The sequence below is a fragment of the Grampus griseus genome, assembly GCF_964374135.1.
Source record: "Grampus griseus genome assembly, chromosome: X".
NCBI lineage: Eukaryota > Metazoa > Chordata > Mammalia > Artiodactyla > Delphinidae > Grampus > Grampus griseus.
In genome coordinates this window covers 87,207,212-87,224,750 of record NC_138999.1, presented here as the reverse complement: position 1 = coordinate 87,224,750, position 17,539 = coordinate 87,207,212, and the positions used below count along the sequence as shown (strand labels likewise).

At 47.6% G+C, this 17,539-nt stretch overlaps 1 protein-coding gene across 5 annotated transcripts; it reads right to left on the bottom strand.

The window, feature by feature from the left end:
- Positions 1-1,471: 1,471 nt before the first annotated feature.
- Positions 1,472-17,539, bottom strand: ARMCX4 (armadillo repeat containing X-linked 4). 5 transcript variants are annotated; one of them, XR_014298510.1, is made up of 8 exons: positions 17,443-17,539; positions 16,890-16,966; positions 16,068-16,145; positions 15,640-15,720; positions 15,273-15,363; positions 5,571-5,757; positions 3,015-3,121; positions 1,472-2,498 (listed from the first exon to the last, which is right to left on the bottom strand). XR_014298510.1 is itself a non-coding variant. In XM_082681171.1 (6 exons), exon 6 carries the CDS (start codon positions 14,777-14,779, stop codon positions 7,952-7,954), a length of 6,828 nt encoding a protein of 2,275 aa, XP_082537297.1. In that variant the 5' UTR covers positions 14,780-14,924; positions 15,273-15,363; positions 15,640-15,720; positions 16,068-16,145; positions 16,890-16,966; positions 17,443-17,539; the 3' UTR covers positions 7,715-7,951. The 5 variants fall into 5 exon arrangements, 3 of the variants coding, with proteins under 3 accessions (XP_082537297.1, XP_082537298.1, XP_082537299.1); XR_014298511.1 differs by lacking the exon at positions 15,273-15,363; XM_082681171.1 differs by lacking the exons at positions 1,472-2,498; positions 3,015-3,121; positions 5,571-5,757 and adding an exon at positions 7,715-14,924.

Genomic DNA, 17,539 nt, shown 5'->3' with positions numbered 1-17,539 from the left:
TGAAGATGGTAAACGTTTTCTGTATTTTACCACAATTTTCTTAAAATGGAAAAAAAGAATGTATAGAGGTATGCATTGTAATATAGATCGGAAGCTGTACACTTGGTTTCAGTTCTGCATTCCTGCTTGCCAAAGTCTCACACATATAGAGCTTCCTCAGCATTCTGCTCTCAGTTTTTCAGTCTGTACCCCTTGCTGGGGCTACCTGACTCACTCCTTGGCTTCAGTTATCATCTACAATACATATTGGTAGTCAGACCTTTCTTCTGTGCTCTATATCCATACTTTTCAAATGAAAACTGAGCATCTCCACTTGAAAGTCCCAAAAGGACCTCAAATTCAAAGAATTCAAACCAGATTCATTCCCTTCCTCTCCCAATTCTACTCCTTCATGTTTGAAAAAGAGAAAGAGAAGAGAAATGTTAATACCCTTCCTCCTTCATTCCATACTCCAGACCGTACTCTTTCTCCTACACCACACTGCCTTCAGGGCCAATTAGTTCATGTGTTTCCCAGAAATAGGCCTTTTTCCCCTATAAGAAGGACTGAATTTTCATCTTCAAAAAGTGATGTTAAATTATACTTCATATGTGCATGACCCAGCAAGGCCACTGTACCCAAAACCTTAAACCAACCCCTTATCCCTGAGTATGCTATAACAACAACACTAGAGTAAGAATCTGGGGACCCGGTGCCACAGTCAGACCCAGAACTGGCTATAAGACCACTTAACTTTCCAAAACATCTAGGAATGTTATCCACTGCTATCTTAGCCTCATTGCTGCCCCTAGAACTGGGGATGAGGGCCACCCTAAACCCCATGCTTTGAAGGGTCCTGCATATCACTCACTCACACACACACACACACTTATTAAAGAACACAAGGGTGCCTGTGTTACATGGAATCTGGTGCTCATTGTTGGTACAGTGCAACTTATAGGCCTAAACATCTGTACTTTGACTAACACTGTTCTGGCTCCAGGAAAATGCTTCTCCACATCTGTTTCCCTGTCTCCTTTAAACAAAAGGCAACTGTGTCCAAATGCCATGAAGATTTGTGGATTGTGCCACTGCTGACATAAGAAATAGACATTATTTCAGACTAAAGGGAAGATTCTAGCAGTGAACCACTCAGGGAAGAGAAAAAAACAAGCTACCTTGTCAGAGCCTTCTTCTCAGATACATGAATGCCATAGATTTTTGCTTAACAAACTTTAATTTCCCAGTAGTGTCCATTTTCTTGTTTATATTTATTTTCTGGTTTGTGGTTCCAAAGTAATAAAAAATTAATGCAATATTTGCAACAGTTGCATATATAGGCTAAAGAATATTTCACAATATTAAACAACAGATATGACTCTTGATTTGGGGATGTATGGAGAGAGAGAAACACGCATGAATCGTTGTCACAGATTGGATCCCCAGTAAACAGATTATGAGACAAAGATTAGTATAGGAGGTTTATTGGTGAGAGCTCCTGGGATAAACATTTATGGAAGAAAAGGGAGAAAATAAACAGGAATGAAAAGAGGAAGAAATCAAATGTCAGTGCACTATCAGTAGAATGCCTCAGCATACACTGTAGGGAATTCTGAACTTAGGATGAAACTTCAAAGCTATCTCAAGTAGGGGCAAGAGGACCAGGCCTTTATACACAGCATCAGTGAGCCATTGGATGTGGGACACTCTGAGAATAGGGTGTGATCTTGAACAAGACAATTCTCAGCTGATGAGATGCCTGAATGCAGCTGGCATCCAAGGGCTCTCTGATGGCAACATCCTTAACAACTGAAGTAATAAGGCCTTTATTGCTAAAGGGAACTCTGGGCAGGGCATTGCAGTATCCACCACAGTCCACCCTTTGTGCCTCTCAGATCTGCTTTATATAAGTTCCAGGATCAGCTCTTCCAGGGGTCTGGTAGGCCTCTCTTCCTAGGGGAAACTTAAACTATAGCCCCCAACACTGCAGCTGGTCTCAAAGCTGAAAATGACCATCCCTCTCTTCCACTATCAATTACAGATCCCAATCACTCTTAGGGTCTTGGTGGTTTGCCTGGTGGTATGATCCAGACCCTCACTCCTGATCATCATGGGTTTCTCAGGCTGGAGTTGCTGTCCTTGATGATACCCACATACCAAGCCCACCAATCTATACATAAGGCTGGGGTTTTTCCTTCTCAGTCAGCTTGTCAAAAAAGATCCCCCATGAGGCACAGGTGTAAGGAGTGTGAAAGGTGCTAGCGCAACAGTGGTGGATATCATGGAGGATCTGTTCTAGCTGATTGTGCAGGTGCTTATACCCTCCAGTCCTGCTTGTGCTTGATCCTACGGGTAAAACTTCCATCTTGTTGCTGGGCCTGCCCACACTTATATCTTGGAGGATCTGACAAAACTCAGTTCATAATGGGCAGTTCTGGTTGTATGGTCAGTTGCATGGTCATTTGATGTCCTATGACCATGTATTCCATATCTACCAGGACACAGTAGCATATCAGGAGCTGTTTTTAAAAGATATATAATTATCCACTGCATGTGGCATGACTTTGTTCCAGAATCTAAGTTCTGGTCTAAGTTGTGACCTTCCCATTGGGGCTTACCAAAAACTCCACATGGCATCTTCCACCAACACAGATATCTCTAATACCTTAGAGTCTACTGATTTCACGGTCCAAGTGGCAGGACTGCTTGAAACCATGGCCTAGACCTGCTATAAGGCCTTCTTTTGTTCTAGGCCCCACTCAAAGTTGGCAGCTTTTCGTGTTACCCAACATGTGGGTCAAAACAGTAATTCCAGATGTGAAATGTGCTGCTTCCAGAACCCAATAAAGCCTACAAGACATTGAGCTTCCTTCTTCATGAGGAAGGTGGAAAATGCAATAATTTGTACTGTACTTTTATAGGGAATCTCCTGGCATGCCCCAGACCATTCAACCCCTAAAAACTGTACTTAATGCAGCCAGCCCCTGGATCTTTGTAGGGTTTATCTCCCATCCTCAGGAGTACACATGTCTTACCAAGGCCTCCAACGTGTTACCCACTTCTTAGCCATTTGGTCCAACTAGCATGATGTCATCAACACAGTGGACTAGTGTCATATTCAGATGGTCCAGATCTCTTCATACTATACCATGACAGAGGACAGGAGAGTTAGTAGAGTCTTGAGGAAAAACTATAAATGTATACTGTTGTCATTCTATGTGAATGTGAACTTTTATGATGTTCCATTCTGATAGGGATAGGAAAAAAAATATTTTCCAAATCAGTAGCTGATTACTGTACTAGGTACCTAAGGCCATGTCATCCTGTTCTAGCAAAGATATCGTATCTGACATGGCAACTGCCCTTGTGCCACTACTTGGTCGAGTTTACAGTAGTCTACTGTCATCTACCAGACTCTGTCCACATTTTTCAGGGGTACAAACTGATGCATTAAATGGAGATATGATGGGGACCACATCCCAGCATTCTTTAGGTCTTTAGGTGGCACTAACTTCAGCCATCCTCTCCAAGATGCTATCTATATGTTTTCATTTACCATCTTTGCCAAGGAAGAGGACAGCAATTTCAAAGCTTCCACTTGGCCTCATCTACAAATAGCTCTGACTCCACATGCCAAGGAACCAATATGGGGCTTGTACCAACTATCATAATGTCTATTCCAATTTTATATTCAAACACCAGAAAAATAACCATTGAGTGAGTCTGTAGACCCAGTGGAGCCACTATAAACCCAACATAGACTAGGAGCTTATATAATTTCTGGTTTCCATCTGCCCCTATTCTAACAGGGGTGAGGCAAGATGATACGTTAGGTCTCTGGGTATCAATAGCAACTCACAACCAGGGTCCATCAGCCCTCAAAATGTTTGGGTATTCCTCTTTCCCCAGCACACAGTTACCTTCGTAAATGGAAGGACTGGAGGAATCAGTCCTGGGTACCCCACTCCTTCAAACAGTGCTCTCTGGATCAAAAACTGACTTAAGGCCAAAGCTGAGCAGGAGAGTGTGACTTATTGAGGCACCTTCCCTCAGACTTCTGAGTATCTTTGATTTTTTTTTGATTGTACAGATCGAATACAAATTGTTGGACGCTTATTTTCCCTAGGACAATGTGTTATATTGACCACCCACATTCTATTAACTACCTCTTAACCATCTATCTACCAGGAGGAGCACTGTGTTCTATTAACCCTCTCCAAAGCTCTCTGCAGATCAGGCCTCCCGGCCTATTACTCTGACCCTGTGGTGCATTATGGTATTTGCACCTACCTGACTTCTGACAATTGAGCACAGTTATCCTGTCTCTATTGTTTCAGTGGCATCACCATTTCTATCAGTGATCTTCATCCTATAATACCCTCCCCTACTCTGAGCCCTGGTCTGCAGAGGCAAGCCACCACTGAACTTCTCAGTGATGCTGGTAACCCTTTAACCAGTGCATTCCTTATAGCTTTAGCAAATGGTGTGCCCTTTGGGTCCTCCTCCATAACATAGTCCTCTGGAGGGCTTTCTGGCTTTATAATATATTTATTCTATTCCCACTTCCCTGAGCCTTTAATCCCTTCTCCCACCACCTGCAGTGGCAACTCTGGCCTTTATACCTCAATGTGGGCCATTGGTTTTTTTCTATTCTTTGAGGAGCCATTCTAATAGTGAGTTCACATTGATCTCCTGGGATCTTTTCCAGGATGTTAAATCCTGTATCTTGGTAGAGAACTCTCTAATCAATTAATACTCCCTTATTCAATTTTATATTCTAGCTCCCCTGATCAAGGCCCTCAGAATTCAGTCCCATGCTTACTCCCTCAGCACCTGCTAGAACATGCTGTCTAGGTCCTGCAGCTCCTTCTTGAGATATTCCCTTTCCTTCCTTATTAGGCCCAGAACACCACCAATGAAGTTATGTAACTTAACCCTAGACATAGGCCCAGTGGCCAGGATGGGAGGTGGGGGCAGATTCTGTGGGAAACACACATTATCTTACAAGGGAAAGGGCTCTGCATGTTCAAGCAAGGTGAAGCACTAATGCTTAATAGGAAGGAGTGGGACACTTCAGAATGCTCAAGGAGCTCAGGGAAATCTGAGGATATAAGACTTTTAGGGACATCAATCCAGATGTCCCTATTCCATGTGTCAGGGTCACATTCCTTCCTAACCAGGGCCCTGGTCTTGGCATAGCAGACTTGTCTTGGTTTAGATTTTAACTTTCTTTGAAGCTTGTTTCAATAAGTCCTGGGCTTGGTCCTCAGATTTCTCTCCTCTCTACCTGAAAAAGATGAGGACCTCTTTATATGCTGTGAATGAAACCCTCTGGCTTTCACACAGAGCTTAAATTGTTGACTAATTTAATTCAGCTTTTCATTATCTTTTCCTAGAGGTCCATCAAGCTGAGCAATAGCCACCCAATTTTCTGGACTTCCTTATATTTAATATACCTCACATATTTCTCAAATGCCTACCACATGGCACCAGTTAATGTATTCCCTTCCATGAATGCCATTCTAGTTCAACTCCAGTGAAAGCTCTAACTCCTCTGATACCTGTTCCACATGTCTATCTACTCCACCTACCACAAATGATGGGGTCCCCATTGGCAGCTGGGCAGCAGATGATCCATCTCCTAAATTTCATCACAGTGTATGCTTTTCTGAACCTCTTCTTGTACCAACTGTTGTAGGATGGCTTCCTGGAGAGCAGACTCAGAGACAGGGTTCAGCATGAAGGGCTTTTATTAGGGAATGCTCTTAGGATTAAAACCTGTGAAAAGGAAAAGAAGGAAGCAGGATTGGACAGAGGGAGAAGTTAAGCTGTCCCATTTGGGGCAAGAAGGCCATGTAGATCAGTCATTGAATGTGAAGTACCCCAGAAAGGAGTTATGACCTTGGGGGAGGTGGCTTTCTAGCTGAGGCAATTCCCGATGAGGGCTGACAGCTGAGGGCTGTCTGCTGGCAGCACTCCTAGCAACTGAAATAATAAACTCTTTATTCATGAAGGAGGATTAGGGCAGCAGATTGCAGAATTCACCACAAGTATGACATCATTTTTTCCACTGGAAAGTTGGTGACCATCAAATGCTAGAATTGAGAACAGCTTTACTTTCAAAACGATTAATGAAATTTAAAATTTCAAACATTTATACTTATATTTATGGCTTTATTTAAGTAATATTTATTTTAAAATTTTATTTATATTCCAAATATTCAGACATAAATATGTGAACCTCCATTTATACTTTTGCTCTAGTGCCCTGAAATGCTATTAACAGGCCCGCTTAGCCTGAATTCATCCGTTTCCTTTTAGTAAATTATGCAAAAAGTCCTGGTTTATTATAGTTGTAGTTGCCCATCAACATTTTCAAGAGCTGCATAATGTCTCAATGTGTAGACATACCTTAATTTCTTAGCCAAGTGCCTATTTCAAGACACTTGGGTCATTCACAATTTTTCACTCTTCAAAAAGGTGCAGATGCACAGCCTTGTACAAGCTGATTATTTGATTATCTCCTAATGATAAATTTCTACAAGAGGAATTTCTGGGTCAAAGAGCATGCACATCTTGAAAGCTTCTGAAACATGTATCCAAATGGATCTTGTACCAAGTATGCTCCCACCAGTACAGTTTGAAGGTGTCCCTCCACCCACACCCTCACCATACTCTGGGTTGGAAGAGAGGTGGATCTTCTCCAGTATGGATGCCAACAGCCCTCTCAATGGTTCCATAAAGACCCTGCCCCAACCAATCTTGTAAAAGAAATCTGATAGAAGCACTAAAAATTATTATTTCTTCTATTATATTTTTTCATAATTCCAAAATAATTACTAACATATTCACTCCCATAGACACCAGAGTTGGACAAGAAAGAGGATGTTTTCCTATCAAATGCCCTCAGGACCCTACAATAAAATTGTCCCTCTCTGTATGTCCCCAGGATAGGTTCCAGCACTTCTTCATTCAAAGCAACTCTCACTTCCTTCCTCCCCTTGCCACTCCCATTGCCACCAGTGAAATTTCACGCCTTTAGCATCTATGCCTGAACTATGGTGGTAACTTCCTAAGTGGTGTTCCAATCTCCAGTGGCCAATCCTGTCCCCACTCCAACTCTGACCCATTCTGCACGCAAGTCAGTCACATAATGTTCCTTTCATCTTGTCACTCCTCTGGTCACAAAAGGCTTTCGTGTCTCCCAGAAGTGGGTAGAATATACAGACACCTCAGTTTAGAAATCAGGGATCCTCCATGAATGGGACTCACCCAACTGCCTGACGGTATTTTCCATCACTACCCTCCCCACACTTTGTACTCCAGGCAGGCCAGTCTCCTCTGTGGAGCAAAATTCCCACCTCCATGCCTTTCTTCCCGTCACTCCTCCCTCCTCCAATGCCCTTCTGCCCTGTTTTTATCCTGTCTTTCATGCCCAGCTTACTTAAGTGCCCCCTCCTCTGCAAAACTTTCCCTGAACACTGTTGCATGCAGAAGTTTCTTCTGCCTTTAAGCACCAATAGGAAACAGCTGGCTATGATCATAGGCTCTTGGGTTTTGTTAGTATCTTTTTGTTTCCATACATCTTGCCTTTCCAAATAGATCACAGATTCAAGGACAAAGACGTGTCTTTTTTTTCTGCTTAAAACACACAACTTTATTGATGACATAAAAATAAAGTCTCAAATGTATAAGCATAAGTCCACACAAAGGACCAAAGATTACCTTATGAAGAATCAGCTCAGTTTCTGCTCATGAAGCATACCAAAAATATCTCAATCCAGACAAGGTAAAAATCAACACATGTATTTTCAGTACAAAATTGAATTCATTTGGTGTTCATAAAATGGTCCAGCTAACGACCATCATAAGCAACATCACTTTAGAAATTATAATGCAATTTACAATGTGCATTACTTCCAGGCTGCAAAACCAAAATATTACTCAAATTTGTTTGGAAAATTACAACTAATCAGAGTTTACTTAATAATAGCTCAACTCTTTCTTTCACCTCAGGGTCATTGTATTCTGCTGCTAAGACTCGAAGTTTCTTGGCACATGCTTTAGGTCGTTGGAATATGAAATAAAGGGAATTTTTACTGAACTTGTCCTGGGTAAATACTTTTGCTCTTTTTTTAAAATGGTAATTTATATTTTCAAATAGTGAAAGAGCATTAAGAATATTTTCCTTTGTCTCTTTCTTGCTAAAGATATTAATCAGTGATGCTGGTGCATTGGCAATGAGCAAGTCTTTTGTCATAGATGGATTTTTAGAGAAATTTAAAAGCATTCCCAAAATATGGTCTTTAGTTTCTCCACTTCCCACAGTTAACAAACGAAGAAATTCTGAAATGTAATTTGTAACCATATGTTGATATTCACTAATAATAGTCAGGTGCTTTATCAATCTCAATCCAGCCAGCTGCACATTTGAATTCAAGGGATAGGTGATGGTGTCTTCACATACTTGGTTTAAGTATGTTTTAACCTTCCTGTGATTTTCAGCAGCCACCGAGATGTTATTCAGTGCATTTAAAGCCTTCTGCCTAACACTGGGGTAGGGATTATTGAGCAAGCCTTCAATAATTGAGATTCTACCTGCATTACGAATGACTTCATGGGAGAATGGGTAATCACGGCTGTTATACAGAGCATTATTGGCTATTTCATGAATAGAAGGATCTTCAGTCATCTCAATCATGCAAATGAGTTTTTCAAGCTCTCGTGGATCCATATTAGTTTCACGTCTACAGCGGCAGGCCCAAGGCTGAGTTTTCTCCCCAGACCTGATCTGCTTTCTGAGCTCATCTTCAGGTGGGAAGCAGGATTCATTTTGATATGGAAATTTCATTTCTGTCCAGATCATGGCTCCCGCCCATGACCCCATTCCTGCCCCAGGGACCATAGATGGATATGTGACTCTTGACTCAGCTGACTTTTTGGCTTTAGTCTTAGGTGCAGATTTGTCCTCACTTCTGTTTTCATTACTATCCCAGAAACAAGACTTTACATCGCCTCCACCAGCAGCTTCAAGCTTATCCTTGGTGCTGGCCTTATCTCCAGCCCTACGCTCAAAATTGACATCTTTCTCACGCTTAGATCTGAATGCATTACTGTTCTCACTCTCAGCCCAAAACAAGGACCTTAAACTTATCTCCTCAATATCAGGGCTGGATGCTCTACTTAGCTCATCCTCATCTATATCCCCAGCCAAAGTCCAGGACCCCATGCCAGCCTCTTCCCCAACCCCAAGCCTAGACCCTGTAGTGGCTGTATCTCCATCCCAGAGCCAAGACTCCTGCCTGACCTCAGTCCCAACCCCAGCCCCAGCCTCAGCCCCCACACAGGAATCCATACAGGCAGCCTCATCAGATCTGATCCAGGACCCAATACTGTTTTTGTTCTCAGCCCCAAATCTAGAACTAATGATAGCCTCTTCCCTAACCACTGAGCTGGATTCAATACTGGCCTCATTTTTATCTCCAGGGCTAGACACAATACCAGCTTCTTCCCCTCTCCAGAACCAAGACCCTGTATTAGCCTCACTCCCAGCCCCAAACCAGGATCCTTCATTGGCCTCTGTCCCAGCACTCACCTGAGACCTTCTACTGGTCTGGTCTCCAGGCCTAGCCCAGGAACCTCCACTTTCCTGCTCTTCAGGCCCTAAGCTAGACCCTCTACTGGCCTCATTCCCAGGCTTAGACCCAGCCCAGGATTTTCCACAAGGCTGATCCCCAGTGCCAGCCCAGGAGCCTCCTCCACTGGCCTGATCCTCAAACCCAGGTTTGGAACAGCTACCAGCTTGATTCCCAGCCACAATCCAGGACGTTCCACTGGCCTGACCCCCAGTACCAACCCAGGACCCACCACTGGCCTGGTCTGCAAGCCCTGGACTAGACCCTCCCATGGCATGGTCCTGAGCACCAGACCAGAACGCTCCTCCACTGGCCTGATCCTCAAATCCAGGTTTGGAACAGCTACCAGCCTGATCCCCAGCCCCAGCCCAAGACCCTCCACTGACCTGACTCCCATTATCAGCCCAGGACCCACCACCGGACTGGTTCATGGGCCCAAGCCCAGGCCCTCCAATGGCCTGGCCACTAGTCCCACCCCAGGACCCTCCTGTATTGGCCTGACTCCCACTGTAAGCATAGAACCATCCAGTGAACTGATCCTTGAGCACTGGCCTGGATCCTCCACTGGCCTGGTCCCCAATGCCAGCCCAGGAATCTCCAACGGACTGGTCCCTGGGCCCCAGTGTAGACCCTCCACTAGCCTGGCCTCCACTAGCCTGGCCCCCACTGTCAGCCCAAGACACTCTTCCAGATTTGGCCTGATCCTCATATCTAGGCTTTGTCTCACCACCAGCCTGATGCCCAGGTCCAACCCAGGACCCTTCATTGGCCTGGTCCACAGCCCCAACCAAGAAACCTCCACTGGCTTGGTCCCCAGAGTCAGCCCAAGACCCTCCACTGGACTGGTCCTCAGGCCCCGACCTAGTCCCTCCACCAGCCTGGCTACCAGCCCCAGCCAAAGACTCTTCTTCACTGACCTGATCCTTAAATCCAGGCTTGGACCCACCACCAGGCTGATCACCAGTCCCAGTCCAAGAACCCCCACTGGCCTGATCCACGGCCCCCACCAAGAATCCTTCACTGGCCTGGTTCCCAGTGCCAGTCCAGGACCCAACACTGGACTGGTCTGCAAGCCCTGGCCTAGACTCTCTATTGGGCTGTTCTCCAGCTGTAACCCAGGACCCACCACTGGACTCATCCACAAGCCCTAGCCCAGACCCTCCACTGGCTTGGTCTGCAGTGTCAGCCCAGGCCCTTCCACTGGACTGGTTTTCAGGCCCCAGCCCAGCTCCAGCCCAGGACACATTTTCATTGGTCTGATGCTCAAGTCTAGGCTTGGATCCACCACCAGACAAATCACTAGTCCCAACCCAGGATGCACCGCCAGACAGATCACTAGTCAGAATCCAGGACCCTCCAGTAGCCTGGTCCACAGCCACAGCCCAGTACCCAATGTTAACCACATTCCCAGCTGTAGCCTGAGCCCAGGACCCTCCATTAGCCTGAATCCCAGCCACATCCTGGGACCTTCCACTGGCCTGTGCCTCAGCCCCAGCCCAGGATGCTCCATTGGCCTGATTCTCAACCACAGTCCAGGACACTCCAATGGTCTCTCCCCCAGTCCAGGATACCCCACTGGCCTGGCCCCCAGCCCAGGAACTCTCACTGGCCTGAGCTCCAGTCCAGGGCACCACAACAGCCTGGTTGCCAGTGCCAGCCCAAGAAGCCCCACTGGCCTGGTTCTCAGCCACAGTCCAGGACCCTCCAACAGCCTTGTTCCCAGCGTCTACCCAGTAACCCCCACTGGCCTGGCCTGCAGCCCAGGACTGTTCACTGGCATGACTCCCAGCCCAGAGCCCTCCACTGGCCTGGTCCCCAGCTCCAGCCCAGGATTGAATACCAATCTCATTCTCACCCCTAGCTGCACTCCAGGATTCAACATTGGCTTCATTCTCATCATCAGCCCAGGACATGCTATTCTCCCAGTATCCATCCCTAGCCTGAAACCTAAATTTGATCCACCGCTCAGAAGCAATCCAGTCCTCAACACCAATCCCATTCCAGTAGTAGTCATGGACCTTAGGCTGAGACTTTTTGCAGGCCTGAGTGCCTGCCCCACCCTCACTCTCAGAAGTGGGCGTGGCCTTAGCCTTCGGCTTTACAGAGGCATCTCCTGTGGCTTCTGCCTCAGACTTACGCATAGCCTTGTCCTTTGCCCCAGACGAGGTCTTACTCTGGGAATGGGCTACAGACTGACGCTGGTCAGAGCCCATCGTACATGCTCCAGCCTCTACCTTAGACTCAGCAACATGATTGCCCCTAACCTTACTCCTGGCACCAAGCAAGGCCTCACCCTGGGAATTGGCCAGAGCCTGGGGTGGGGCAGAGCCTGTTGTACCTGGTCCAGTCCCTGCTTTAGACACAGCATTGGGATTGCCCTTGACCTTACTCCTGGCACCAAGCAAGGCATCACCCTGGGAACTGGCCACAGCCTGGGGCTGAGTAGAGCCTGTTGTATCTGTCTGAGGCTGGGCAGAGTCTGCTGTATCTGGCCCAGCCCCTGCCTTAGGCACAGCACTGGGATTGCCCCGGACCTTATTCTTAGTACCACACAAGGCCTCACCCAGGGAACTGGCTGCAGCCTGGGGCTGAGCAGAGCCCTTCGTATCTGTCTTAGACCCTACCTTAGACACAGCATTGGGATTGCCCCGGACCTTATTCTTAGTACCATATAAGGTCTCACCCTGGGAATTGGCTGCAGCCTGGGGCTGGGCAGAGCCCTTTGTATCTGGCCCAGACCCTACCTTAGACACAGCATTGGGATTGCCCCGGACCTTATTTCTGGCACCAGGTAAGGCTTCACCTTGAGAATTAGACTCAGCTTGGGGCTGAACAGAGCCCACTGTATCTGGCCCAGACCCTACCTTAGATACATCATTGGGATTACCCCTGACCTTATTCTTGGCACCAGGCAAGACCTCACCCTGAGAATTGGCCACTGACTGGGGCTGGACAGTGTTTGCTGTATCTGTTTGAGGCTGGGCAGAGCCCTTTGTATCTGGCCCAGCCCCCGCCTTAGACACAGCGTTGAGATTGCTCCTGACTTTAATCTTGACACCAGGCAAAGTCTCACCTTGGGAATTGGCCACAGCTTGGGGCTGGGCAGAGTTCTTTGTATCTGGTCCAGTCCCTGCTTTAGACACAGCATTAGGATTGCCCCGGATCTTATTCTTAGTACCACACAAGGCCTCACCCTGAGAATTGGCCACAGCCTGGGGCTGAGCAGAGCTTGTTGTATCTGTTTCAGGCTGGGGAGAGCCCTTTGTATCTTGCCCAGTACCTGCCTTAGACACAGTATTGGGATTGCCCCGAACTTTATTCTTGACACCAGGCAAGGCTTCCCCCTGGGTATTGGCCATAGCCTGGGGCTGTGCAGAGCTCTTCGCATGTGGCCCAGCCCCTGACTTAGACACAGCATTGGGATTGTCCTGGACCTTCTTCTTGGCACCAGGCAAGGCCTCGCCCTGGGAACTGGCCATTTCCTGAGGCTGACCACAGGCCCTTAGTTCTGCCTTAGCCCCTGCCCCAGAAATAGTATCAGGATCGCCCCTGCCATCAGTCCTGGAATCAGGGAAAATTTCAGCTTGGGCCTTGACCCCAGCTTGAGGCTGTGCACAGGTTTTCATGTCTGCTCCGACCCCTGCCTTACACTTGCCTTTGGCTTTGCCCCTAGCTTTACCTCTGGTACTAGGTAGAGCCTCAGCCTGGCTCTTAGTGGAAGTCTGAGACTGTGCCTTTGTGTCTGTCCCAGCCTCTTCTTTAGACTTGGTGTTGGCATTGCCCTGAGCCTTAATCCTGTCATCAGGCAAGGCATCAGCCTGGACATTGGCCTTAGGCTGAGGCTGTGTATAGGACTCAGTGTCTGTCCCAACCCCCACCTTAGATACGGCATTGGAATTGCCTCTACCCTTACCCCTGGCATCAGACGTAGCCTCAGCCTGAGCACTGGCTACAGCTTGAGGCTGAGCGGCAGCCCTCGTGTCAGCTCCAGTCATTGCCTTAGGTGTGACATTGTTATTTCCCCTATCATCAACCCTGGCACTAGACATTGTCTCAGCCTGTTTCTTGGTCACAGTCTGAGATTGTGTAGAAGCACTTGTACCTGCCCCAACCCCTGCCTCACACATGGCATTGGTATTAACCCCAGCATCAACCATTGCCCCAGGCACAGCCTCAGTCTTGGCTACAATCTGAGGCTGAGCAAAAGCCCTCATATCTACCACAGACCCTGCCTGAGACGCAGTTTTGCAATTCCCCTTGGCCTCAACCCCAGTACCAAGCATGTCGTCAACCTGGATCTTGGCCACAGCCTGAGACAGTGCACAGGACTTCATGTCTGCTCCAGATTCTGCCTTGGACTTGGTGTTATGATTTCCCTTAGCAACAACTGAGGTACCAGACCTGGCCTCAGACTGAGTCTTGGCCACACTCACAGTCTCTTCCAGGGCTCTCAACTTGGTCTCAGCCACACTTCCAATCTTGTTTATGGTACCCACCTTGGCCACTTCCCTGATTACTGCCAAGGCCTCATTCCGTGTCACCATCACTCTGTTCATTTCTGTCTCTTTTTCAGCCAATATACGAGTTTCTGCTTTGGTCTGGGTCATTGCTTCTTTCTTGGTCTCTGCCCTAGCACCAAGTGCCCAAGCTTTAGCCTTGGTCTGGGTCACTGCCTCTTTCTTGACTAGTCTCCCAGACTCAGAGTCAGTTTGGGTCACTGCTTCTTTCATGGCCACTTCACTGGCTTTGGCCTCAGTCAGAATCACTGCCTCTGTTATGACCACTGTTCCAACCACTGTCTTTGCCTCAGATTGGGTCTCTGTCTCTGCCTCAGCCCATGCCTTGGCTTGAGAGTTGGCTTTGATTCTGGCTGTAGCAGTGGTATTAGTCTCTACTTCAGCCCCAGCCCCACCTCCTGCTCCAGTTTCTGCTCCAGTCTTGGGCTTGGATCTAGTCTCAATCTCTGTCCCAACCATGGCTTCACACATCGCCAAAGTCTGGTTCTGTATCCCAACCACAGTCTCCATTTTGACTCTGGACCCATTTCTGGCAAGTCTCCTCACACTCTGGGCTCTTCCCTTGGTTAACCTGTAAATGCAGTAGCAAGCACCAGCCCAGATCATCAGTCCTGCGGTCACCCAGCCCACTTCCTGAACACGACCCATGTAATCACCCTTGCTGAAGACACGAACAAGGTACAGAGGGGCTCAATCAGGCTGTGAAAAGTGGGTAGTAGGTCTGCGCATAGGCCTGTGAGGGTGTTGGTCTTCAGCCACTCAAAGGCCACTACAGTTGCCACTGGAGGTGGACCTAGAAGTGGAGGAAGGAAATGCACTAAAATTTCTCTTCTAATTCTGTGCATCACACAGATAGATACAGAAGGACAGGAAAGTGTAAAAATGGTGTGCTTGGTGGAAGAAAAGGATGATTAGCAAATTCTCTCTCCATCCCTTTTATTTTATCTCCTCTCCATCTTCCCCGGTGCCCAACAATTTCCCCCAAGGTACTTCCGTACACATTTCCTTATACCAAATGAACAGTGGAAAGGATGGTGGTAAGGCTGACTATGAATGGTAAAGACTGGGAAGCCCTCAGACTTCGATTTTTACTGGACCTACTCTGGTCACCACTCCCACAGGTCCCCACCCTCATACCAACCTGTAATGATCAAGGCAGTTCCCTCCTCTTTCCTTCTCTTGACTGGAGATATACCCTAAAGTAGATCTATAAACTCATGAGATCTGTGGACCTAGAGACAGACAGATAGACAGGCGGAAGTGAAGAGTTTGCTCTTGTTGTGACAGATATATTATTAGCAAACTACCTCTCTATCCCCTTCAATTCGCCCCACTCCCTGTGCCAAAATAAAGGTGAAGGTGTGGGGTAAGTGAAGAGATAGTGGGAAAAGTGACTGGAAAAAGGAGAGACTGAGGATCCTCCAGACTGGACACTGGCCCTACTGGATGGGCACTGGTCTCCAGCAACCCACCTTTGATGTCTACCCAGCCAGTCCCCAGCCTCTTACCAGTCTATACTGATCAGGGATAATTTCCTTCTTGTTTCTTTGCTTCCAGTGATCTCAAACCTTTCAGACCTGTAGACCAACCTGTGGACAAGTAAACAAACAGATAGTAGAGACCAGGTCCTTCACAGAACAAACAAGCACCTTGATCCCTGACTCCAGTCCCTGCCTTGTGAGAGCACATGTCCAGTTTGCTAAAATGATCCATCCTTTCAAGTCTTCTCTCCGTCACACTCCAGCCCACCCTTACCCCAATATTTCTACTATTTCCTGCACTGAAATCAGTAGTGGGGGTAGCAACACTGTGGAAATCTGGCAGAGTGTAGGAGAGGCAGAAGAAACCTCCACTGAGAGGACCGTCTCAAGTCTCAGCCACCTCATATGCCCACCCTCTCTTGTTACCCCCAGGCACTGCCCATCTTCACACCAACCTCCACAGTCCCAGGCCAGTCTCCCAATTTCCCTTGCTTTCAGTGGTAAACAGCCCTACTGTCGCCCTATGGGAAGACCTAGGAAAAAACAGAGAAAAAAGGGAAGGTGAAACTTGAGTGCTTGTGACATCCCAGCATCTGAAACATGGGTCCCAGTACCTGCCTTACTGGATTTAGAGATCTGTTCTCTGGCAAGCAAAACCTAGGGCTTCTCCAGCACTGAAATGCGCAGGGTGGAAAGGGGAGGCAGGAAAAAGGGGAAAGACAGAGGCGAATTATTGTAAAACCACCTGTAGGATTCTAGGGCTTCTCTCAAAAGTCCATCTTTTCCTTCACCTGTGCAGACAGGTGGGAAAATCTGAAAAACTGGAAAACCAGGAGACGCATAGAGGCCCCCATATCCCATATTCTAGAATCACAGCCTACTGCCATCTACTTCTCTTTAAACCCATCTCTAGGAATCTCCAGCATAAGAGACAAGGTGTGTGTGTGGTGGAGGGAGGCTTTTGCTTCTGCAAAATCACCATCCCTGCCCCACAAAGGCTATCTCCAAAAAAAAAAAAAAAGTAATTCTTTGAGACAACAATTTGTATTTTCTGAGGCACAAATAAAAGCATCCCTAGAAAAGTTGCTGTCTTTATTGGTCTTCAACATACACTTTACGTTAAAAAGCCCAAGCTTGGTAAGTAAACGCAGGTTAGGGAAAGTCCACTATAGCCCCACCCTATATCCCAACCAAATAGAGGCGCCTAAGTTCCTGTCACAGAGAATATTCATAGAGCGCTTCAACTGTTCACAACGGGTGCCCGTGCCCACACTAACCTCCGCAGATCCTGTGCAGTTGTCTCCTTTCCTTCTTCCCTCGCCTTGCCGCGAACAGTGCCACCCCGAATTACTGTCTTCAGATAGGAGATAGTAAAGGCACTGAGTGCTGGGACCAGTACCCAGGACACAGATCCCAACGCTGGATTCAGGAACCCAGTTATCAAACGTCCTTCCCCACATTGCAAGACGCCACCCTCACCAACCCTGCCGTCCAGTCACTAAGGCCCACCATTTTCTCTGCAAACGCCACCGTGGCGTGTCCCTTCCACTGAAATGAGCAGGAAGCGGAGCAGGCGTGTGTGGTCTGTGATTAGATTCAGAGAGAATGGGGCATCTCAATCTCTGCATTTCCCTCTTGAGACACTCCCCCCACCATTCGCCCTGTCAAAGCTCACGGTTCCCCAGCACAGACGTAGGGAGGAGGAGGAGGGCTCGGGAGAATCTGAGCGAAGGCTCTGGGAACTTGAGCCCGCTTTGTCCGCCACCCCCCGACCAGCTCCGGGGATCCGCAGTCCGCTGCCGCCCTGGCTTCGGCGCACGGGGCCCTTACCTGCTCCGCTTCCCCCGGGCCCAATGCCAGCCCGCCGTTCGCAGGGCAGCGGGGAGCTGGTACCCACACACGAGTGACGACTGCACCGAAAGCTGCG